The 25,776-nt window shown below is 45.8% G+C and overlaps 1 protein-coding gene across 1 annotated transcript in view; it reads right to left on the minus strand.

Annotated features, from left to right (window-relative positions):
* STRIP1 (striatin interacting protein 1) overlaps positions 1-25,776 on the minus strand; it is a 53,506-nt gene that overhangs the window by 11,839 nt on the left and 15,891 nt on the right. Inside the window, exons 13-16 of the mRNA XM_069756320.1 lie at positions 15,022-15,093; positions 14,859-14,933; positions 5,301-5,398; positions 5,017-5,143 (exon numbers count right to left, since the gene is read on the minus strand). Of these exons, the coding sequence (XP_069612421.1) occupies positions 5,017-5,143; positions 5,301-5,398; positions 14,859-14,933; positions 15,022-15,093 (372 nt within the window). The remainder of the gene's footprint in view (positions 1-5,016; positions 5,144-5,300; positions 5,399-14,858; positions 14,934-15,021; positions 15,094-25,776) is intronic.

A 25,776-nucleotide genomic window follows, 5' to 3' on the forward strand; every position in this document is an offset into this window, starting at 1 on the left:
GTGAGACCCTCGCAGCTGCGGAAGTCGGCGGCCCAATTGTCCATGCCGGGGATATGCACCGTGGATATCACCAGAACCATTGCCTCTGCCCAGAGGAGGATCTTGGATACCTCGGCCAAGGAGCTCCGAGTCCCCCCTTTATGGTTGACATATGCCACCGCCATGGCATTGTAGACCCCTGAGAATCCTTCCCTAGTGACGAGGGAAGAGAAAGATGGCCCGAAGCTCGAGGACGTTGATCAGCGGAAGAGGCTCCTGCGCCGACCAACGACCCCAAGCAGTCAGATGGCTAAACACAGCGCCCCAGCCAAGCAGGCTGGCGTCCGTTGTCACCACCTGCCAAAGAACTGGAAGGAAGGCCATGCCCTGGGAGATGAGAGGTGACGTCAGCCACCAGCTGAGGGACCCTTGACTCGGGAAGAGAGTCGGATAGGACGATCCAGGGATAAGACAGCCCTGTCCCACTGTGACAGAATGGCCTGCTAAAGAGGTTGAGGGTGAAATTGGGCAAAGGGGATTGCTTCGAACGTCACTACCATCCTGCCTAGAAACTTCATGGGCGATCAGAAGAAGGGAAGCCGAGGACCCTAAGCAAGGGTACATCCCGACGAAGGATGGATCTCTTGTCCTCGGGAAGGAAGACTTTGGTCTGACAAGTGTCGAAGAGCATGCCCCGAAAAACGAGGCGCTGGGAAGCAACAAGACAGGATTTCTTCTTGTTGACAAGCCACCCGAAGCGGACTAGGGTGTAGAGGACGATGGACAGGCTCTGGTGAGTCTGAGAAAAAGGGGGACGGAGCCTAGAAGAGGATGTCTCCGAGGTACAGAAAAAAATAATAAGCCCCTGACCATCAAGATGGCTATCAGCGCTGCCATGGTCTTCGTGCAAACCCTGGAAGCGGTTGCGAGAACGAACGGCAGGGTGAAGAACTGAAAATGGTCCTGGAGCACCACAAAGCACAGGAATCTGTGATGTCCCGGGAAAATCGAGACATGAAGGTAGGCGTCCTGAATTTCTATGGAACACAAAAGTTCTCGAACCTCCATGGAAGCAATTACTGAACGATGGGAATCCATCCTTAAGAGTCTCAGACGAACTCTCCAGTTCAGCAATTTGATCCAGAATGGGACGAAACTTGCCTTTTTTTTTTTTTTTTTTCTTTACTTCTTTTTCTTTCAGTACCACAAAGATTGGAATAGCAACCAGTGACCCGTTCTTTTTCTGGGACGGGAACTATTACTCCGGCTTTGAGGAGAGAAGCGGTGGCTGCGAAGAAAACCCGGAACTAGAACGGGGACTCTTGGGGTCGGGATCCGAAGAAACGATCCCTGAGTTGTGAAACGAACTCTATTTTGTATCCCGAGGATACAACTTCCCTGACCCATGCGTCCTCTGCTGAGGGGATCCAGATATCCCTGAAGAAGGGAAAGCCGCCCATCCTGGGAAGTGGGCTGGCGTCTTGCTGTGAGTCATGCCGAGGTGGATCCTCCAGTCCTAGCCCTGGAGGATCTACCCTGGGAGTAGCGGGAGCGCCAGGAAGGCGTGTGGTCTAAAGGAAACAGTCTTCTACTCTTGACGTGCCTGTGGCCTCTGTTGCTGCGAGGAAAAGGAGTTTGACGCCACGAAGCGACGTAAAGGCCGAAAGGACCGAAATTGCCGTCTAGGAGGGGGGCGACGAGGTGTAGACTTGTGCCCCCCGGTAGCGTCCTTAATGATTTGGCCCAACTTAGAACCAAAGCGACGTGAACACTGAAAAAGGCAGGCTGGTAAGGGACTTTTTGAAGACAAATCCGCCTGTCAGGCCTTGAGCCAAATGGACTGACGGATGGCAACGGCATTGCTGGACACCTGAGCCGCAAAAGACGCGGCATCCAGGGAAGCGGGGACCAAGTATTCACCCGCATGAGAAAACTGGTTGGCAAGCTCCGCCAGCTGTCCAGGAGGGCCCCGTCCAGAATGCTCCGACGGAGTTGTGTGACCTTTGGATATGGATAATGAAACCCAAGTATAAGCAATGGCCGGGCAAAAATAGACGCAGCCGATTCGAAAGCTGAGCTCGCAAAGGATTCTATGACTCTATAGTTAGAATCTTTCAGAGATGCTCCGCCAGATAGCGGGAGGACCGTGTTGGAGGACAGAGTCCAATAAGCGGTGAGCTCCAGAGAAACGGGATATAAAAAAACGCCAAGGCGCTTTCCTCTCTGAAAGCGGCTGGTCGGATTCTCTTTTTCTCTCGTCAGGGCCTTCTCGAATTCAGGGTGAGAAGCGAAGACCTTGGAAGGTGGCTTCGACCGTCTAAACGAAACCGCCTGATCCACGCGTTCCGTAGAGGGATCTTTGATGCCACGGGTCTGGTTGATTGCTCCAATGAGGCTCTGAACCATATCCCTCATGTTAGCGATTTGGTCAGAATGCAGCTCCAAAACGTCCCTCTGAAGGTGCGTCCGAAAACGCCTCGCCTGACTCGGGAGAGGATCGGGAAGAAACTGACCGCTGAAATGGGCCGTGAGGCGAGATGAAACGGGAAGAGGAGTCGCAATGGCGCTTCGGTCTGGACCTCTTTAAGGCCTATCCTGGTAGGCTCAGACGGGGCTACTTGTGACCCGCTGGCTACTGCGGAGGTCTGCCAGGACAATCTATCCAGAACGGACACCGGGGTCTGGGATACCCTGGTGAGATCCGCCACAGATTGAGACAGAGAGGAAGCCCACCCTGGGATAGGGTCCTCACTCTCTCGGGGCAGAGGGGGGGGGGGGGGGAGCCCAGAACGATGTGGGATCGCTGCAGTCCTGACAGGTGGGAGAGGACTGACCTAAGGGGAACCTGTCCTTACAGGAGAGCACAAAAGGTGCCTGACTAAAGTAGAGGAAGGGTATTGGTCTGCAGTGCAGAGCTACTCACGGAAGATGTCCTGTGGATAGCTTCGGCTGTAGGAGGAGGTCGGCAGGTCCTGTAAGAAATCACCGCTGGGTCCACACGCCGGGAGTGGTGTAAGGCCCCGCACTCTGAAGTCCGCAGCATGAGCCAAGAAGCGCCGAAAGCAGCCGGCGCTGAAGCTGCATGATTGAGAGTACAAAGATGGCGCCGGCCGCAGTCTGTGCTGAGGCCAAGAGGAGTGGGTGGGGCTAAGCGCCGAGAGAAGAGAGGGGAAGACGCGGGAGAAAAGCCCGCCGGAAAGAGGACGGGGGCGGAGCCATAACGCCGCACTAGGCCCCGACCGAAGCCGGGGCCTAAATTAGCTCCCGGTGGCCGTCGGGAATGGAAGCCGCGGCGTGGAGGCCCCGCAAGGCTAGCCCACCCGACGGAGAGAGCGGGGGCTAGAGGCACTGCGGCGCGGTCTGTGCCTAGGCCAGGGAGTGGCTGGGGCAAAGCGCCAGAGAGAAGGGGGAAAACGCGGGAGAAAGACCCGCCGGAAAGAGGATGGGGGCGGGGCCGAAACGCCGCACTAGGCCCCGACAGAAGCCGGGGCCTAAATTAGCCCCCGGTGGACGGCGGAAAAGGTCCAGGCCCCGACCGAAGCCGGGGCCTGGATTAGAGCCTGGTGACCGCTGTGGGGGAGAGACGCCGTGGAAACCTTACAAGGCCCCGGCGCTACCGCCGCAATGAACCCCTTCTCTGGTGGACCCATGTGCCGCAAAAGGGAAGCTGAAGAGAGATCCAGGGTGAGGTAAGAGCCCTGGACCCCAAACTGTGGGACACAGTGACTTCCCCATAAAACAACCCCTGAGCCCCACTCTTAGATTGCATGAATGATCTGGGATGGTATGGGGAAAATACTCACCTCAAACCTCCCACGCCGGTACTAACCTGAAGAGGAATGAGACGTCCAGGAGCTGATGGACGTCCTCGTCTCCGCAACAGACAGGCTCTGGTGGGCGAGTGGGTGGGGGACGGAGCCAGGACCGGACTTCTGAGCACGCTTGTGTGCGAGGATCTTGGTCCTGGAGAGGGATCTATGAGGATACGGGGTGGCAGTACACGCCGTACTCATAGTCCGTATTGTGGGACTACAGGTGTGACTGTTCACCCTGTATCCCTCCGGAAAACCTGAAAAGAAAACAACGCACATTGAGGTAGATAAGGGTCTAATGAAAGACCCGTGTCCACCTCCTACTGACACTAAGCTAAACTGAATATCCTACTTCCTGTCGGTAGGGTGTATACTGCAGAGGAGGAGCTAACTTTTTTATTTGCATAGTGTCAGCCTCCTAGTGGCAGCAGCATACACCCATGGTTCCTGTGTCCCCCAATGAAAGGCGATAGAGAAAATGCAAGTTTTACAGAAACCATTAGCATAAAATTATATATTAATCTGATCATCTCCTCCTGACCTATAACATGGTGCCTGCAGATCATGCATCATTTTCAACAAGACAAGTCCTTTAATGCCTTTTAGACAAGGGATGTAGTAAGGAGAAGTAATAAAATAAATATTACTAAGTTTAAGATAATGTATTCTAAAACCATAAAACTGTTGGAAACATTGGCAAAATTATGAACTAGCACTGTGTGTAATATAAATGTTACAATGATAAATGTCTTCAAATATTGCACCACATGAGTAAATATAAAATAAATACTTTATTATAGCACATAAAAATGGATAAGCAGTAAAGTTTTGGCATTTTTGCAATCCCAAATCTTTTCCAGGTTTTACTTTACACCGCCCTTCAATAATACACCTGTCAGTGGAGATTATTTAGTTGCTATGTATTAAAGGTGTTGTCCAGGTTTTGCACAAAAGTCTGAAGTCACTCTATGAGTCTGCAGACTTGTAAGTTTTCACATTGCATAGAGTGCATGCTGTGTGGATTCTCCGGTACAGGTAGAGACCAAGCAGTCTCTATACAACTGGTCACATTCCGACTAGACAGCCTCGCACCACAAGTGAATGAATACTTATCCATGTAGTTTGCAAAAAGATGTAAGAGCATGCTAGGCGGTGCCCATCCATGCCCGATGTTTGATTGGGTGGCACACTATTCCTGAAAGGGCTGTGGTGTAGAAATACTAGCCTGATATACGTGGTTTAGCTTGAAGTGTTTCAGTAACAGTAGAAGGACAGCAGAAATCGCTTTCACAATAATCTCTTTGTGCCGATTCACATCCACTCCCAGTTTCATGCTCTGGAGAACGGTGGTTCTAGATGAGAAGACAGAAGCGTAAAACAAGAGGAACAAAGATGAGATTTTATTAGTGCCAAAATATCCGGTATGTACAGAAAGGCACAGATTTCCAATCAGCAGCTACACTAAACAAGCATCCTACACGTGCACCCACTCATCACAGCGCTACTTACGGCATTTCTTCCGGAAGCACATCTGCCAGAATATTTATTGAATCTGTCTTGGCTTTAGAAGTGGGCGCAGCAGCAAGCAAGATCTTCAATAAGGCAATCTAAAAGGATTAGTACACATTAATTAATAGAACTTGCCTAAAAATGGGTCACAATAAACGCCGGCACGCAACATTCATTACACACTGCTACTACTACATGGTGGGAAAAAAGGGCTTGTGTGGAGTTACTGGATGGATTATCCTCGTTAAAAAGGAATCTGTGACCAGGTATTTGCCACCTCATCTGAGAGCAGCATGATGTAAAGACAGAGACCTTGATTTAAGTCATGTGTCACTTACTGGGCTGCTTGATGTAGTTTTGATAATCTTCTTATAAGACAGTGATTTTATCACTAAAGGACTAATAAACCTGTTATGTAATCCTCCATACTAAGGAGCTCCGTATATCCAAACTCCCAACACTTACTGGCGGCTTTCTGCCTATGCACAGTGTACACAGAAAGCTGCCAATCAGTGGGCAGTGTTATACAAAGCTCAGCATTCAGAGAAATGATAAATCTGCAGCAGATCAAAGTGATTTTATAAAAACTGCAGCAAACAGCTCAATAAGTGATACATCACTGGAATCAGCGTCTCTGCCCCTACATCACACTGCTCTCAGATGGAGGACAAAAACCTGGTGGCATAATTCCTTTAAGAATATAAAAATATATTTAACCCCTTAGTGACAGAGCCAATTTGGTACTTAATGACCAGGCCAATTTTTACAATTCTGACCACTGTCACTTTATGAGGTTATAACTCTGGAACGCTTCAACGGATCCCGCTGATTCTGAGATTGTTTTTTCGTGACATATTGTACTTCATGTTAGTGGTAACATTTCTTCGATATTACTTGCGATTATTTATGAAAAAAACGGAAATATGGCGAAAATTTTTAAAATTTTGCAATTTTCAAACTTTGTATTTTTATGCCCTTAAATCAGAGAGATATGTCATGAAAAATAGTTAATAAATAACATTTCCCACATGTCTACTTTACATCAGCACAATTTTGGAAACAAAACTTTTTTTGTTAGGGAGTTATAAGGGTTAAAAGTTGACCAGCAATTTCTCATTTTTACAACACCATTTTTTTTTTAGGGACCACATCACATTTGAAGTCATTTTGAGGGGTCTATATGATAGAAAATAATGAAGTGTGACACCATTCTAAAAACTACACCCCTCAAGGTTCTCAAAACCACATTCAAGAAGTTTATTAACCCTTTACGTGCTTCACAGGAACTGAAACAATGTGGAAGGAAAAAATGAACATTTAACTTTTTTTTGCAAACATCTTAATTCAGAACCATTTTTTTTATTTTCACAAGTGTAAAAACAGAAATGTAACCATAAATTTTGTTATGCAATTTCTCCTGAATACGCCAATACCCCATATGTGGGGGTAAACCACTGTTAGGGCGCACCGCAGAACTTAGAAGTGAAGGAGCGCCGTTTGACTTTTTCAATGCAGAATTGGCTGGAATTGAGATCGGACACCATGTCACATTTAGAGAGCCCCTGATGTACCTAAACAGTGGAAACTCCCCACAAGTGACACCATTTTGGAAACTAGACCCCTTAAGGAACTTATCTAGATGTGTGGTGAGCACTTTGAACCCCCAAGTGCTTCACAGAAGTTTATAACGTAGAGCCGTGAAAAAAAAAATTGCATTTTTTTCTACAAAAATGATCTTTTTGCCCACAAATTTTTATTTTCACAAGGGTAACAGGAGAAATTAGACCACTAAAGTTGTTGTGCAATTTCTCCTGAGTACGTCGATACCCAATATGTGGGGGTAAACCACTGTTTGGGCGCACCGCAGAGCTTGGAAGAGAAAGAGTGCCGTTTTACTTTTTCAATGTAGAATTGGCTGGAATTGAGATCGGACGCCATGTCGCGTTTGGAGAGCCCCTGATGTGCCTAAACAGTAGAAATCCCCCACAAGTGACCCCATTTTGGAAACTAGACCCCCCATGGAACTTATCTAGATGTGTGGTGAGAACCTTGAATGCCCAAGTGCTTCACAGAAGTTTATAATGCAGAGCCGTGAAAATAAAAAATATTTTTTTTTTCCACAAAAAAGATTTTTTAGCCACCAAATTTTTATTTTCACAAGGGTAACAAGAGAAATTGGACCCCAAAAGTTGTTGTCCAATTTGTCCTGAGTATGCTGGTACCCCATATGTGGGGGTAAACCACTGTTTGGGCGCACGGCAGAGCTCGGAAGGGAAGGAGCGCCTTTTTGGAATGCAGACTTTGATAGAATGGTCTGTGGGCATTATGTTGCGATTGCAGAGCCCCTGATGTACCTAAACTGTAGTAACCCCCCACAAGTGACCCCATTTTGGAAACTAGACCCCCCAAGGAACTTATCTAGATGTGTGGTGAGAACTTTGAATGCCCAAGTGCTTCACAGAAGTTTAGAATGCAGAGTCGTGAAAATAAAAAATATTTTTTTTTTTCACAAAAAAGATATTGTAGCCCCCAAGTTTTTATTTTCACAAGGGTAACAAGAGAAATTGGACCCCAGAAGTTGTTGTCCAATTTATCCCGAGTACGCTGATGCCCCATATGTGGGGGTAACCCATTGTTTGGGCGCACGGCAGAGCTCAGAAGGGAGGGAGCACCATTTGACTTTTTGAGCGCAAAATTGGCTGTCGTGTTTGGAGACCCCCTGATGTACCTAAACAGTGGAAACCCCCCAATTCTAGCTCCAACCCTAACCCCAACACACCCCTAACCCTAATCCCAACCTCATCCATAATCCTAATCACTAACCCTAACCATAATCACAACCCTTACCCCAAAACAACCCTAATGTCAACCCTAACCATAACCCTAATCAAAACCCTAAATCCAACACACCCCTAATCCTAATCTCAACCCTAACCTCAAACCTAACCCTAATCCCAATACACCCCTAATCACAACCCTAACCTTAACCCTAATCCCAAACCTAACCCTAATCCCAAGCGTAACCCTAATGCCAACCCTAACCCTAATACCAACCCTAATCCAAACCCTAACCCTAATCCCAGCTCTAACCCTAACTTTAGCCCCAACCCTAGGCCTAACTTTAGCCCCAACCCTAACCCTAAGGCTACTTTCACACTTGCGTCGTTTGGCATTCCGTCGCAATCCGTCGTTTTGGACAAGAAACGGATCCTGCAAATGTGCCCGCAGGATGCGTTTTTTGCCCATAGACTTGTATTGCCGACGGATCGTGACGGATGGCCACACGTCGCGTCCGTCGTGCACTGGATCAGTTGTGTTTTGGCGGAGCGTCGGCACAAAAAAAAGTTCAATGAAACGTTTTTTGTACGTCGCATCCGCCATTTCTGACCGCGCATGCGTGGCCGTAACTCCGCCCCCTCCTCCCCAGGACATAGATTGGGCAGCGGATGTGTTGAAAAACTACAGCTGCTGCCCACGTTGTGCACAATTTTCACAACGTGCGTCGGTATGTCGGGCTGACGCATTGCGACGGCCCCGTACCGACGTAAGTGTGAAAGAAGCCTAACCCTAAGTTTAGCCCCAACCCTAACCCTAAATTTAGCCCCAACCCTAGCCCTAACCCTACCCCTACTCCTAACCCTTCCCCTAACCCTACCCCTACCCCTACCCCCAATTTTAGCCCCAACTGCTGTTCTCCTGCCGGCCGGCAGATGGAGACAGATGGCGGGCGCACTGGGCATGCGTCCGCCATGTTCTGCTGCCGGCGGCCAGGAGGAGCAGCAAGAGGATCCAGGGACCTAGGTGAGTATGCTAGGGTCCCCGAATCCCCCTATTTCTCTGTCCTCTGATGTGCGATCACATCAGAGGACAGAGAATTACACTTTACTTTTTTTTTTTCTGCGGTCGCCGGTAAACAGTTAATTACCGGCGATCGCAAAACAGGGGTCGGTAATACCGACCCCGATCGTGCTCTTTGGGGTCTCGGCTACCCCCGGCAGCCGAGACCCCAAAGATTCTCCCGGTGCCGGCCATTTTGAAGATGGCGGCGCCCACCGGGAGACACGAGGAGCATCGGGGGAGCTAGGTGAGTATTGGGGGGCCACCTGGGACCCCTTTTCTCTGTCCTCCGATGTGCGATCACATCGGAGGACAGAGAAATTAAAAAGAGATCGCTTTTTTTTTTTTTTTTTTTTGCGATCGCCGGTAAACGGTTAATTACCGGCGATCGCAAATGCGGGGTGGAATCATGTTCTCTGGGGTCTCGGCTACCCTCGGCAGCCGAGACCCCGGAGAAAATCGGCCTCTGGGGGGCGCTATGGACTTTTTCCACAGCGCCGTTAATTAACGGCGCTGTGGTTTAAGTACCCTTAGCGGCCGCCGTTAAAAGGCGTATCGGCGGTCGCTAAGGGGTTAAACAAGGGTGACCACAACATTTTTCACAATCCTGAAATTCTCTTAAAAGCTTCAATACCATATCTCATGACTGGATATGGTAAAAGGAACTGACATTTAACCCCTTTACCCCAAGGGTGGTTTGCACGTTAATGACCAGGCCAATTTTTACAATTCTGACCACTGTCCCTTTATGAGGTTATAACTCTGGAACGCTTCAACTGATCCCAGTGAATCTGACATTGTTTTCTCGTGACATATTGTACTTCATGACAATGGTAAAAATTATTTGATAGTACCTGCGTTTATTTGTGAAAAAAACGGAAATTTGGCGAAAATTATGAAAATTTCGCAATTTTCCAACTTTGAATTTTTATGCAATTAAATCACAGAGATATGTCACACAAAATACTTAATAAGTAACATTTCCCACATGTCTACTTTACATCAGCACAATTTTGGAACCAAAATTTTTTTTTGTTAGGGAGTTATAAGGGTTAAAAGTTGACCAGCAATTTCTCATTTCTACAACACCATTTTTTTTAGGGACCACATCTCATTTGAAGTCATTTTGAGGGGTCTATATGATAGAAAATACCCAAGTGTGACACCATTCTAAAAACTACACCCCTCAAGGTGCTCAAAACCACATTCAAGAAGTTTATTAACCCTTCTGGTGCTTCACAGGAATTTTTTGAATGTTTAAATAAATATGAACATTTAACTTTTTTTCACAAAAAATTTAATTCAGCTCCAATTTGTTTTATTTTACCAAGGTTAACAGGAGAAAATGGGGGTCAGTACGATTACAGCGACACCTCATTTATATCTTTTTTTATGTTTTGGCGCTTTTATACGATAAAAACTATTTTATAGAAAAAAATTATTTTTGCATCGCTTTATTCTCAGGACTATAACTTTTTTATTTTTTTGCTGATGATGCTTTATGGCAGCTCGTTTTTTGCGGGACAAGATGACGTTTTCAGCGGTACCATGGCTATTTACAGTGGGGCAAAAAAGTATTTAGTCAGTCAGCAATAGTGCAAGTTCCACCACTTAAAAAGATGAGAGGCGTCTGTAATTTACAACATAGATAGACCTCAACTATGGGAGACAAACTGAGAAAAAAAAATCCAGAAAATCACATTGTCTGTTTTTTTTTAACATTTTATTTGCATATTATGGTGGAAAATAAGTATTTGGTCAGAAACAAAATTTCATCTCAATACTTTGTAATATATCCTTTGTTGGCAATGACAGAGGTCAAACGTTTTCTGTAAGTCTTCACAAGGTTGCCACACACTGTTGTTGGTATGTTGGCCCATTCCTCCATGCAGATCTCCTCTAGAGCAGTGATGTTTTTGGCTTTTCGCTTGGCAACACGGACTTTCAACTCCCTCCAAAGGTTTTCTATAGGGTTGAGATCTGGAGACTGGCTAGGCCACTCCAGGACCTTGAAATGCTTCTTACGAAGCCACTCCTTCGTTGCCCTGGCGGTGTGCTTTGGATCATTGTCATGTTGAAAGACCCAGCCACGTTTCATCTTCAATGCCCTTGCAGATGGAAGGAGGTTTGCACTCAAAATCTCACTATACATGGCCCCATTCATTCTTTCATGTACTCGGATCAGTCATCCTGGCCCCTTTGCAGAGAAACAGCCCCAAAGCATGATGTTTCCACCACCATGCTTTACAGTAGGTATGGTGTTTGATGGATGCAACAAAGTATTCTTTTTCCTCCAAACACGACAAGTTGTGTTTCTACCAAACAGTTCCAGTTTGGTTTCATCAGACCATAGGACATTCTCCCAAAACTCCTCTGGATCATCCAAATGCTCTCTAGCAAACTTCAGACGGGCCCGGACATGTACTGGCTTAAGCAGTGGGACACGTCTGGCACTGCAGGATCTGAGTCCATGGTGGCGTAGTGTGTTACTTATGGTAGGCCTTGTTACATTGGTCCCAGCTCTCTGCAGTTCATTCACTAGGTCCCCCCGCGTGGTTCTGGGATTTTTGCTCACCGTTCTTGTGATCATTCTGACCCCACGGGGTGGGATTTTGCGTGGAGCCCCAGATCGAGGGAGATTATCAGTGGTCTTGTATGTCTTCCATTTTCTAATTATTGCTCCCACTGTTGATTTCTTCACTCCAAGCTGGTTGGCTATTGCAGATTCAGTCTTACCAGCCTGGTGCAGGGCTACAATTTTGTTTCTGGTGTCCTTTGACAGCTCTTTGGTCTTCACCATAGTGGAGTTTGGAGTCAGACTGTTTGAGGGTGTGCACAGGTGTCTTTTTATACTGATAACAAGTTTAAACAGGTGCCATTACTACAGGTAATGAGTGGAGGAAAGAGGAGACTCTTAAAGAAGAAGTTACAGGTCTGTGAGAGCCAGAAATCTTGATTGTTTGTTTCTGACCAAATACTTATTTTCCACCATAATATGCAAAAAAAATGATAAAAAAACAGACAATGTGATTTTATGGATTTTTTTTTCTCAGTTTGTCTCCCATAGTTGAGGTCTAACTATGATGTAAATTACAGACGCCTCTCATCTTTTTAAGTGGTGGAACTTGCACTATTGCTGACTGACTAAATACTTTTTTGCCCCACTGTATATCCGTCTTTTTGATTGCGTGTTATTCCACTTTTTGTTCGGCAGTATGATAATAAAGCGTTGTTTTTTGCCTCTTTTTTTTTTTCCTTACGGTGTTTACTGAAGGGGTTAACTAGTGGGCCAGTTTTATAGGTCGGGTTGTTACGGACGCGGCGATACTAAATATGTGCACTTTTATTGTTTTTTTTTTTATTTAGATGAAGAAATGTATTTATGGGAATAATTTTTTTTTTTTCATTATTTAGGAATATTTTTTTTTTTTTTTTTACACATTTGGAAATTTTTTTTTTTACTTTTTGACTTTGTCCCAGGGGGGAACATCACAGATCGGTGATCTGACAGTTTGCACAGCACTCTGTCAGATCACCGATCTGACATGCAGCACTGCAGGCTTCACAGTGCCTGCTCTGAGCAGGCTCTGTGAAGCCACCTCCCTCCCTGCAGGACTCAGATCCGCGGCCATCTTGGATTCGGGAGGTAAGACCCTCGCAGCAACGCGATCACATCGCGTTGCTGCGGGGGGCTCAGGGAAGCCCGCAGGGAGCCCCCTCCCTGCGCGATGCTTCCCTGCACCGCCGGCACATCGCGATCATGTTTGATCGCGGTGTGCCGGGGGTTAATGTGGCGGGGGCGGTCCGTGACCGCTCCTGGCACATAGTGCCGGATGTCAGCTGCGATAGGCAGCTGACACCAGGCCGCGATCGGCCGCGCTCCCCCCGTGAGTGCCGCTGATCGCGCTGGACGTACTATCCCATCGGTGGTCATAGGGGCCCACCCCACCTCGACGGGATTTTACGTCCGATGTCAGAAAGGGGTTAATATAATAGATTTGTCCCATCACGAAGATTATATATTTATCCCCATGAGTGTAAGGCTGGGTTCACATTACGTTAGGGTAGTCCGTTAGACGGACTGCGTTACACCGCGGCATAACGCAGTCCGTTAACCCCTATTATTGGGTGCATCGCCAACGCATGCCATAATGGGCATGCGCTAGCGATGTGCCGTTATTCTGTGACGGACCCTCGGACGCCAGCTGCAGCGTTTCAGGGTCGGTCACCGAATTTGTGCTAGCGCAGTCATATAACGCAATCTTTTTCGGCACTTGCGCTAAAGCAGTCCATTTAAAGCATGGGTTGAACGGACTGCAGTAACGCAATGTAAACCCAGCCTAAGATTATATATTTATCCCCATTATTGTAAGAAATCACATTTATGTCAGTAGGAGAGGGCTATGGGATTGTTTCCTGACCTGTGCAGAGGTCACAATTAGTGATGAGCACAAATGCTCATTACTCGCGTTTCCCTAGGGTGCTCAGGTATGCACCGAGTATCGCAGGTGCTCGAGTGACAGGTTCAATTTTGTGCCCCTGCATGTTTCGGAGCTATTAAGACAGCCACAATATGTGGGGGGTTGCCAGACACAGGTAATCCCTGCATGTTGCGTGGCTGCATTACAGCCGTGAAACATGCGGCCGCAGAGACTCGAACAGGTCACTCGAGCACCCGCGATACTCGGTGCATACCTGAGCACCCTAGGGAAACTAGAGTAAAGAGCGCTTGTGCTCATCACTAGTAACAATGCAACGGGAGGAGCAAGATTGTGCGGGTGATGATCACATGTGCATTAATGCACATTTTAGTGCAGGTGTCCACACCACAATACACTATAGCAAACTGATTTTTTTCCTTCCTTCCTTGGTGCAGATTTATAGCAGCATTATTAGTGCTTTTTTCAGTTCAGAAACGCAGGGATTCTGCATGAAAAAAAAATATGCATTTTTTCAAGTGAGTTTATTCAAGAGCGGTTTTAGAGCACCGCTCCAGCGTTTTTTGCTTTTTTATTTCAGCATTGGAGTGGTGCTACTAATCTAAGTTCCCTGATCCTAATCTAAGACTTATCAGCCGCCGACTTCAGTTATTCCGCTCTGCTCCCGCGCCACCATCTTCTGACTGACCGGAAGTCATAGGTAAGGGTCACAAGCTCTCTGTGTAAGTCTATGAGAGGTTCGTTCTGGCCTTGTTATGGTTCCCATAGACTTACATTGAGTCGTGACTTCCGGCTCACCCAGCAAACACTGGAGCGATCCGGCCGATCACAACCTGCAGAGACCGACTTGAGCAGTGCCGGTAAAACATGTAGACAGCAGCCAGGCTAGGGGCAGGGAGTACAGATTAGTAGCACCACTCCACTGCAATAGGAAAACACAACAAAACACTAGAGTGGTGCTTTAAACGCAGTTTGTTTTCAAGGAATCACATCCAGTCTGCCTGACTGCAGTGGATATTTTGCAAAAAAAGGCAGCATTTGTGCTGTGTGTGAATATGGCCTTAATCCCATTCTCTATCACTGATGCAGCATAATGGCTCACGCATGAAGACCTAGCAAGAAAAAGCTGGTAGTGCGGAACGCCCCTATGCCTTTAGTTGCATGGGTGAATGGAGAGGAAAGATTTGCTCACACATTGCGGAATCTAACTACATTCATTGGCCAACCAATATCTTGCAAAACTATTTTATTCCAATTCTAGTTATAAATATTACGCACTCACCATATATTGAGGTAAACTGGGGAGAAGACCCTGGTATAAGATCTCTGCAGGAACTTGTTCGACCTCTTCTTCACCCTAAGAAACAAGAACAAGAGTAATTAAAATAGATGGATAAACCCATAGAGAAAAAGATGTAACACTTATTTAGTAGAACCCCACTTACGCCTGACAGAGGACACCTTATGAACTCTTCCTCCAGGCGAATCTGGATCTCAGCTACGGATGTATATTTGTGCTGCAGAAAAGGCAAAAGAAGAAGCTGTGGTTACAAAATGGTAGACTTACCTGAAGTGGCAGCAACCAACCATTTTAGCCCCTTCCCGACTGGGCGATATTTTGTTTTTACGCTTCCATTGTTTTCTACCCCGCTTCCAAGAGCCATAACTTTTATCATGGACATCCTCATTAGGAAGCTTTTCTTTTGGAGAGTTGAGCTCTGGTTTTCATTGGCAGCACTCACTTGACCATATAATGTACTGATCAGGAAAGAACGTTCCAAATGGGGCTGGATGGCAAAAGAAGCAATCTTTCTGCAATGTTTATTTTTACTGTGTACAATGTATGGTAAAAGTGAATTAGCAACAGGATTCATCAGATTGGTAGAAATATAGCAAAACCAGGATAGAGATTATACAGTTAAGTCCATATATATTTGGACAGAGACATTTTTCTAATTTTGTTTATAGACATTACCACAATGAATCTTATACAAAACAATTCAGATGCAGTTGAAGTTCAGACTTTCAGCTTTCATTTGAGGGTATCCACATTAAAATTGGATGAAGGGTTTAGGAGTTTCGGCTCCTTAACATGTGCCACCCTGTTTTTAAAGGGACCAAAAGTAATTGAACTATTGACTCCAAGGCTATTTCATGGACAGGTGTGGGCAATCCCTTCGTTATGTCAGTCTCAATTAAGCAGATAAAAGGCCTGGAGTTGATTTGAGGTGTGGTGCTTGTATTTGGAAGGTTTTGCTGTGAAGTAAACATGTGGTCAAAGGAGCTCTCCATGCAGGTGAAACAAGCCATCCTCAAGCTGCGAAAACAGAAAAAATCCATCCGAGAAATTGCTACAATATTAGGAGTGGCAGAATCTACAGTTTGGTACATCCTGAGAAAGAAAGAAAGCACTGGTGAACTCAGTAATGTAAAAAGACCTGGGTGCCCACGGAAGACAACAGTGGTGGATGATCGCAGAATAATCTCCATGGTGAAGAGAAACCCCTTCACAACAGCCAACCAAGTGAACAACACTCTCCAGGAGGTCGGCGTATCAATATCCAAATCTACCATAAAGAGAAGACTGCATGAAAGGAAATACAGAGGGTTCACTGCACGGTGCAAGCCACTCATAAGCATCAAGAAGAAAAAGGCTAGACGGACTTTACTAAAAAAAATCTAAAAAAGCCAGCACAGTTCTGGAAGAACATTCTTTGGACAGATGAAACAAAGATCAACCTCTACCACAGGGCTCCCCAACCTGTAGCTCGGGAGCCACATGTGGCTTGCGGACCCATGAATTGTGGCTCGCGACTGTCTGCCAGCTTGATGCATTAGGTCCAGGTCTAGCAAACAGGTATGAAAAGCATATCTTAAAATGGTGAATTTTGTGAGTAGCCCTGCACAGAATTGCAGATCTGGATGCACATTTACTGGTCTTAGGGGTTTAGAGATGTTTTAGGTACGCTGGAGGTTTGTACTACCTGTTAGAGGAGGTGCTCAAAGCTGGATGTGACAGCGTGTTGGGAGAATACTGAATGGAGGTATTGTGGGAACCACTGGATCTCAGTGTACTGCTCTGGAGTGATTTCTGTGGAAAAACTTTGGCTATCATTATACCTGTAATGGGGGCTTTGGTTGACACTACTTTGAAGGGGGTGGGAGCTGGATGTGGCTCACAACCCTCTCTCAGTGCTGAATGTGGCTCGCGACCCTCTCTCTAAGCTGAATGTGGCTCTCAAGGTCGGAAAGGTTGGGGACCACTGCTCTACCAGAATGATGGAAAGAGAAAAGTATGGTGAAGGCGTGATACAGCTCATGATCCAAAGCATACCACATCATCTGTAAAACACGGTGGAGGCAGTGTGATGGCTTGGGCATGCATGGCTGCCAGTGGCACTGGGTCACTAGTGTTTATTGATGATGTGACACAGGACAGAAGCAGCCGAATGAATTCTGAGGTATTCAGAGCCATACTGTGTGCTCAGATCCAGCCAAATGCAGCCAAACTGATTGTCCATTTGTAGTATGAAACGACGACCAATGACCCAAAATATAAAGCCAAAGCAACCCAGGAGTTTATTAAAGCAGAGAAGTGGAATATTCTTGAATAGCCAAGTCAGTCACCTGATCTCAACCCAATTGAGCATGCATTTCACTTGCTAAATACTAAACTTCAGACAGAAAGGCCCACAAACAAACAGCAACTGAAAACCAGGGCTGTGGAGTCGGTAAGCCACAGTTGTGACTCCGACTCCTGGATTTTATCAGGTTCCGACTCCTTCATAAATGGCCAATTCGTAACAATAAATTTACTGTTGTAAAATATTAACATTGTGCTTATTCAGTTTCTCACCATCATATAAGTAATCAGACCACTTAGAGCAAAAACTATATTTATTAGAGTACAATTAGAATATAGCAAATAACTTTTATAAACTTTTCTAAAATCTTGTAAGTAAATATGCAATAAACACTGTTATGCAGTTAATAAGAAGAAATCTATAAATTTGTCCTCAGAAAAAGTATTGCCTCTGTCAGATCCTCCTTCATGGATGCCCTCAAATCTGATCTAATTATTTTGTGAGCAGAGAACAACCTCTCTACACTAACTTGGTTTGGTGGCAAAGCAGTAACCACTCGGGCAACATCTGACAATGTCAGGATACAGAGGAATCGCTTGTTGCACTGCTATTTTTGATGAACGGTCAAATTTCTCAATTTCTTTTAGTGCACATGAAAAATTCTGCTGAAATGTACTGGCTGTGTTCTTTGATGGGGATGACTCTTCTATGCAGGAACGCTTTGCACGGTCCTTATTATCCAAATATTTTTCTAAATTAAAATTCTTCATCAGTTGATGAGGGTGAAGATGTGGCAGGACGATCAACTTCTTCTTGTTCCTCCTGACTGTTCTGCAACCCTTTCATCCTTACTGCTATTTCAAACAGACCTTCTTTTCCTTTAGTTAGCTGTTGATCATCTAGAAGAATCCGATGCATTGGGTCTACATAAACAGCTGCCAAAAGATTGCTATTTTGTAATAGTAGCTCCTCTCTCCATTTCATTGATGTAGCAATGCCACTTGCAATTAACCCTCCTCTTTGGGACAGGCGAAACATCAGGTTCTTCCACTCCTTTAAGAAAATACCTGGAGTTAAGTCCTCTGCTTGTAATTTTTTAGTCACTGTAAATGGGTGCTCTAGCAATTTTTCCAGCTCAGTCACCTGATTCCACTGACTTTCATTTAGTGTCAGTTGAGGGTTAGCCATGTCTACAAGAAAGGTTTTCAGTTCAACCAAGCGCTGAATCATTAAGTAAGTACTGCCCCATCATGTGGCTTGATCAATAATTGCCCCTTTTCCAGCACGTCTCTTCAAAATTGAGTCAACTTTAGGGGTTCTGGCAACAGTAGCCAATTTTCTCACCTTGCCAATCAGTGCAGCAGCATGTCCTTCTTTCAGACTGTCTCTTATAGCCAGCTGTAGCGTATGCACAACACAGCACATGTGATGAATGAAAGAACGTATTGACAGTTTCAACAAGATCATCTAAACTATCATGTTGCTGTTCATCTGAAGCAACTTCAGTTTGCTCCTCAATTACAATACTGTTTTCTTCTATTTCAAACATTTCTGTGTCTGTGAACCTAGAATGTTCTTCTAGCTGCTGGTCACCATCATTACTCTCATTCATTGGTACTTATCATATTTGAAGCATTGTCAGTTACGACAGAAAGAACTTGCTCTTTTTTAAGTTCATAGTCTTGCAGAACCTTTTCCACCAAGACCTGGAGAAACTCACTGGTGTGATGAGCTTTGGTGTCTTTTACTCTCAATGTCTTGGTAACTTTCATTTTTGTCACAAACAAATCGGACATTGATGGCAAAATAGTTCACTCTGATGTGTGCAGGCATCCATTTTAAGAAACAGAAAGCGTCCCTTGAGAGTTTTTTTAAGTTCTTCCTTTTGTTTAAAAGCTTCTTCGATTACTAATTTTCTAATACTCTCTCTCTCCATAGAAACACCTAGCTTGCGGGCCATTTCCCCATTCAGACACACAAAAGCTGGTGGTGAAAAAAATGAATTAGGCACACTATCCTTTACAACAATGATATGATCTGTTTTTTAAATGTATCTACTGTCATTGTCACAGTAACTTTGTCACTGACAAAATATCTTGCAATGGATTCCTGCAAAGTTCTCTGCTCCTTTGTTTGGCTGGAAGAGCTGGGCACTGGTTCATTGGTTTGGATGCAGTCTTTCTCATCTACTGCTTTCAGTACTTCTGGATGAAAGCGCTGTAAATGTCTCTTTAGATTAGAAGCTCTGGTAGGAGCATTTTTATCTTTGCCTGAATATGCACTGATCTTGGCTTCACAGCATTTGTTTTCGTCTGGATCATTTGTCATACACTGACAAGACATAATGTTTTCTATCTTGAGTGATGGTGAAATGTTCAAATACAGCCGATTTAATGTGACACTTCTTTGACATTCTCAGGTTTTTAATTCTGCATTCACAATCCAAATGACAATTGTTTTTCCTAAAAACAATTGTACAAAATTATTGCCAGGTCGTACAACTGATATAGTGGTCAGTAATACTGTTATTCCTCATGTACTCACAGTTAACTGATGCAAAGTTTGTTGAAAGGATAATACTTCTTACAGTCTTCCTCTTCTGAGTAGCAGCTGTGAGATGCTTGGAAGACGCACACCTAGTAAACATCTAGTCTAGAGGAGGAGCTTTACTACTAAGAATTTGCAGCACTTTCACTTTCATACATTGTAAGTAGGGGGGTTGGGGCAGCATGAGGTTAACCAAGTATAAGATTAGACAAGGGCAGTGGAGAACAGTGACACACAAGAAGGGTACCTTCACACTCAACAATATCGCTAGCGATCCGTGACGTTGCAGCGTCCTGGCTAGCGATATCGTTGAGTTTGACACGCAGCAGCGATCAGGATCCTGCTGTGCCATCGTTGGTCGGCGCAGAAAGTCCAGAACTTTATTTCGTCGCTGGACTCCCTGCAGACATCGCTGAATGGGCGTGTGTGACGCCGATTCAGCGATGTCTTCACTGGTAACCAGGGTAAACATCGGGTTACTAAGCGCAGGGCCGCGCTTAGTAACCCGATGTTTACCCTGGTTACCAGCGTAAACGTAAAAAAAAAACCAAACACTACATACTTACCTTCCGCTGTCTGTCCTCCGGCGCTGTGCTTCTCTGCACTGTGAGCGCCGGCCAGCCGGAAAGCAGAGCACAGCGGTGACGTCACCGCTGTGCTTTCCGGCTGTTGCTCACAGTCGGTGCAAAGAAGCACAGCGCCGGAGGACATACAGCGGAAGGTAAGTATGTAGTGTTTTTATTTTTTTTTACGTTTACGCTGGTAACCAGGGTAAACATCGGGTTACTAAGCGCGGCCCTGCGCTTAGTAACCCGATGTTTATCCTGGTTACCAGGGGACCGGCATCGTTGGTCGCTGGAGAGCTGTCTGTGTTACAGCTCTCCAGCGACCACACAGCGACGCTGCAGCGATCGGGATCGTTGTCTGGATCTCTGCAGCGTCGCTAAATGTGACGGTACCTTAAGAAATGTCTATCTCCAGCAGAACTGCTTATCACTGTTGTTCATAGTTAGATAGAACATATATATTTGAGTAACATTTATAAAATTCATATGATAGTTCAATTATGAAATATTAATACATTTTATTTAAAGCTGGAGTCGGAGTCTGTACATTTCTACAGACTCCGACGCCAACCAAAACTAACTCCGACTCCACAGCCCTGCCATTAACCCTGTGTGAGCGCTGACTGGAGGGGAGTAAGGAGCGGCCGTTTTGCTGCTGGACTGTGCCCGTCGCTGATTGGTCGCGGCCTTTTTGCCGCAACCAATCAGCGACTTGGGATTTCCGTGACAGAAAGAAAGACGGAAGTGGACCGTAGATAATTATATAGTAGATCATATGTAGTTTTTAAGGTTTATAGTAACATCACATTAATGATTTTTAGTATTTATTCAGTAATAAAATTTGCTTTTTTGCACATATACATATAGAGATATGTGTATGATATTTTAACAGGCAGTATACACATGTATTTTACTTATTTCTCGCAACATTTTCTTGTATAAGGTGTGGTGTTTTTTCAACAACCCTGGCACCAATAGTGAGACCGGCAAAATGTAGCGGTATAATCACCTGGACGTAAATACGGGCATATATAGTTAAATGCAGTGTAGAGCTTTAACCCTGATGAAGGGTGCATCCCTTCGAAACGCGTTGGTTACCCTTTTTGTTCCTAACGCTGCTCCGTAGCTGTGACGTCACACGCGAGCAGGTGCTGGCGGACATTTTTTTCAGCTGTATCCAGGGACACCACTGGCCGGGGCTCCTCTGGTGCGGCGCAGCTGCTTGTGTTCCCCGCCACTATACCTCTGCTCCCCAAGCTCCAAGCTGCACAGCCGGACGTAGCGGTTGGCAGTCCCATTACCTGGTCGCAGATACACATTCACTAGGGTAAGTGCTGTATCATTCATGTTCAAGCGGCCATAGGATTCCTGCAGCTGGGGTGCTGTGTCAGCTATGTAAGGGCTTCTGTGGTTGCACTTTTCAGCCACACCATACTCATGCTTGTTTGTGAACGTATCTGGTATTTGGTGGAAATACTTTTATTTGTCGATCACCGCAAGTTTGGCATCTCTGGCCATATCCCCCAAGCGCGGAATCTGTTTTTTGGCTCCTCTTAACAGTTGTTATAGAGATGTGTCTGCTGCTAGAACTCTGTGTGGCATTGACCTCGTCTCTAATCTGAGCTGCTATTAACCTGCGATTTCTGAGGCTGGTGACTCGGATAAACTTATCCTCAGAAGCAGAGGTGACTCTTGGTCTTCCTTTCCTGGGGCGGTCCTCATGTGAGCCAGTATTTTTGTAGCGCTTGATGGTTTTTGACACTGCACTTGGGGACACTTTCAAAGTTTGCCCAATTTTTCAGACTGACTGACCATCATTTCTTAAAGTAATGATGGCCACTCGTTTTTCTTTACTTAGAATTTGTATTATGGCTAGAAAAATGCAGCTAACAGTCTATTCAGTAGGACTATCAGCTGTGTATCCACCAGACTTCTGCACAACACAACTGATGATCCCAACTCCATTTATAAGGCAAGAAATCCCACTTATTAAACCTGACAGGGCACACCTGTGAAGTGAAAACCATTCCCGGTCACTACCTCTTGAAGCTCATCAAGAGAATGCCAAGAGAACCTAGAATATAAGACATAATTTAACCCCTTCATGACCTTGGGATTTTTCGTTTTTCCGTGTTCGTTTTTTACTCCCCTCCTTCCTAGAGCCATAACTTTTTTATTTTTCTGTCAATTTGGCCATGTGAGGGCTTATTTTTTGCGGGACGAGTTGTGCTTTTGAACGACATAATTGGTTTTAGCATGTACTAGAAAACGGGAAAAAAATTCCAAGTGCGGTGAAATTGCAAAAAAGTACAGTCCCACACTTGTTTTTTGTTTGGCTTTTTTGCTAGGTTCACTAAATGCTAAAACTGACCTGCCATTATGATTCTCCAGGTCAGTACGAGTTCATAGACACCTAACATGACTAGGTTATTTTTTATCTAAGTGGTGAAAAAAAATTCCAAACTTTGCTAAAAAAAAAAAAAATTGCGCCATTTTCCGATACTCGTAGCGTCTCCATTTTTCGTGATCTGGGGTCGGTTGAGGGCTTATTTTTTGCGTGCCGAGCTGGCGTTTTTAATGATAGCATTTTGGTGCAGATACGTTCTTTTGATCGCCCGTTATTGCATTTTAATGCAATGTCGTGGCGACCTAAAATAGGGATTTTTGTGTACTCACCGTAAAATCCTTTTCTCCGAGCCATTCATTGGGGGACACAGACCGTGGGGTGTATGCTGCTGTCAATAGGAGGCTGACACTAAGTGATACAAAAAAAGTTAGCTCCTCCCCTGCAGTATACACCCTCCTGCTGGCTCTCAGCTAACCAGTTCGGTGCAAAAGCAGTAGGAGATCAATAACAATATATGAGCGTATAGCATGTCATATTATATATGAGAGTATAGCATGTCAGATTATAAAAAACAATCATAAGCTAATAACAGGGTGGGAGCAGTGTCCCCCAATGAATGGCTCGGAAAAAAGGATTTTACGGTGAGTACACAAAAATCCCTATTTCTCCTTCGCCTCATTGGGGGACACAGACCGTGGGACGTCCCAAAGCAGTCCCTGGGTGGGGACAACAAATCAGGCCCTGTGTAACCGCTACTTACAAGTGCGCCACCGCGGCCTCCAGAGTCCGCCTGCCCAGACTCACATCTGTGGAAGTGTGGGAATTATAGTGCTTCAAGAATGCATGCGGACTGGACGAATCCGCAAGCTTGCAGGCGTGCCTTGCTGACGCCTGGTGCCTAGAACCCTTGATAGACATGGAGATAGGCTGACATCTAGCACGGAAGGACTCCTGGATGGTGAAAAGAATTCACCATGTTATCATGGTCGATGAAACGGCTAAACCCTTCCTGAAAATGTCAGGAAGCCTTCCTCTACCGTCAGGAAGCCCAAATAAAACGTCCAACCTTCAGAAGGACGCCGTCCTCAAGACGTGCCTACTCAGAGCACTCACTTCGTCCAGAAAATGGAGGATCTTATTCCATTTTGTGGACTGGAGCCAAAAGAGATGAGGGAAGAACTATGCCCTCATAACAGTGGTAATACAGTACCACCTTGGTAACAAGGGATGGAGATGGCCTGAGGACAACCTTGCCTCGAAGGAAATAAGGGAAAAAAGTCTGAAAGAGCAGAGAAGCTAGCTCCGAAGACTCGTCAGAGTAAGAATATCGCAGAGGAGAACGGGACGACTTTCCCTGATAGTAAAGTCTGCCCGGATGAAAAAGGAGCCTACTGTAAGGCTCCTAGGAATAATAAGGTCCCAATGATCTAACGGTATGCGATAGGGAAGAACTACGTGTGAAAACTCCCTGTGAGAAAGTCCCTACTTGCGGTTGTGCTGTGATAAGGCGAGAAGATACTAGCTCCGCAAACAAAAAGACGGACGTGGTCAGTGCGGATCTCTGAGGATCACTGGGGCCCCTTTCTGCTTCCGAAAGGCTTTCGGAAGCAGTGGAAGGAGAGTTATGGAAACTGGTACCACGGCAGAACCAGAGCATGGAGAGCGATGGCTCTTGGATCTCGAGGCCGAACCACGAACTCGAGTACATTGGCCTTCAGTCTGGATGTCATCCCACCTACAACTGGAGAGCTCCAGTAAGGACAGATCTGATGGAAGACTTCGGGGTGAAGTTCCCACTGACTTGAGGCGGAACCCTGACGGCTGAATTTGTTTGCCGTTCAGAGTTCTACTTTTGGGATATATACTGCCGAGATCACCGAATAATAGACTTCGGCCCATCAGAGAAAGTGAGGTACCTCGGTCATGGCGCCTGACCGTGGGTACCTGCTAGATAACTGACGTAAGGCACCGCCGTGGCATTATCCAATTGAATTCGGATAGGGAGACCCGCCAGAAGGCAGTGGACCTGCTGTAAGACTACCGTTCGGATCTCCAGAACAATGATGGGGAGAAGAAGACTGGCATTGGAAGTTACTAATAACCATTGAAACGGGAGAAAGGCCCTGGATGAAGAAGGAGCTCAGAGACTATTGTCTGAAAGTCTGTTTGACTTGCTGAAAACGAGCGGAGCGAAGGAAACCGTTTCCATTGTCGTCACCATTTTTGCTCAGAACTCTCTTAGCAAATCGAATGAAATGAGGGGGTGAGTAATCAAGTCCTCAGAACTCTCCTTGCGCGAGCTCCTTCTAGAAGTGTGCAGGATCATCCTCAAAAAGGATATCTGCTGGGCTGGAAATGAGGAGAACTTGTCTAAGTGTAGCTGCCAGCCCAGGAGAGAAGGTATCGCAAGAGATATAGACGACTCAGCGTAGTCCTGGAAGGGCGGCTAGACAGACCAAACAGGGCAGGACGAGCACGCCTCTAGAGTGCAAGAGAAACATGACATCCACCATGACCCGAGCGAACACTCTGGGTGCGGAAGCAAGGCCGAAGGACAAGGTTGTGACTTGAAAATGCTGTTGACGAATGGAAAGGCGACGGAATTTTTGCAGAAGGCAAGCAACCCGAATGTCGATGGATGCCGGAAACTGCACCTTTTTCTGTTGAAGTAATGGCTGAGCGGAGGGACTCCATCCAAAGAAGGAGGACCATGTCAAAGGTTGTTAGAAGTTTGAGGTCCAGGGTCGATCTTACTTTTCGTTCCCTTGTTTGGAACCAAGATCCCTTAGATCTAGACTGTGCTGGACAATCCTTATACAATCCTTTGTCAGTCTCCCGCTCAAAAGATTTGATTGGCCAGTTGTTGCTGGTGTGAATCAAGGTAGTTAAGGTCTCCAGCCAGGAGACCATTGCTCTAGCAATCCATGCGGCCGCTAGGGAGGATAGAGCGCTGGACCCGAAGCCGCAACACGGAACGAACCAGATTTGCTATCTGACAGTCCGTGGTATTTTTAATTGATGACCCATCAGGTAGGGGTACTGGTAGGTATACCACAGGAGATTCTACCCAGTTAAACTGCCCCATGGCAGAATGTGCGGCTGCATCCAGCAGGTCATAGTCTCTTGCCATCTCCTCTTTTCACGGTGCAGATATAA

This window comes from Ranitomeya imitator, chromosome 3, assembly GCF_032444005.1.
Source record: "Ranitomeya imitator isolate aRanImi1 chromosome 3, aRanImi1.pri, whole genome shotgun sequence".
NCBI lineage: Eukaryota > Metazoa > Chordata > Amphibia > Anura > Dendrobatidae > Ranitomeya > Ranitomeya imitator.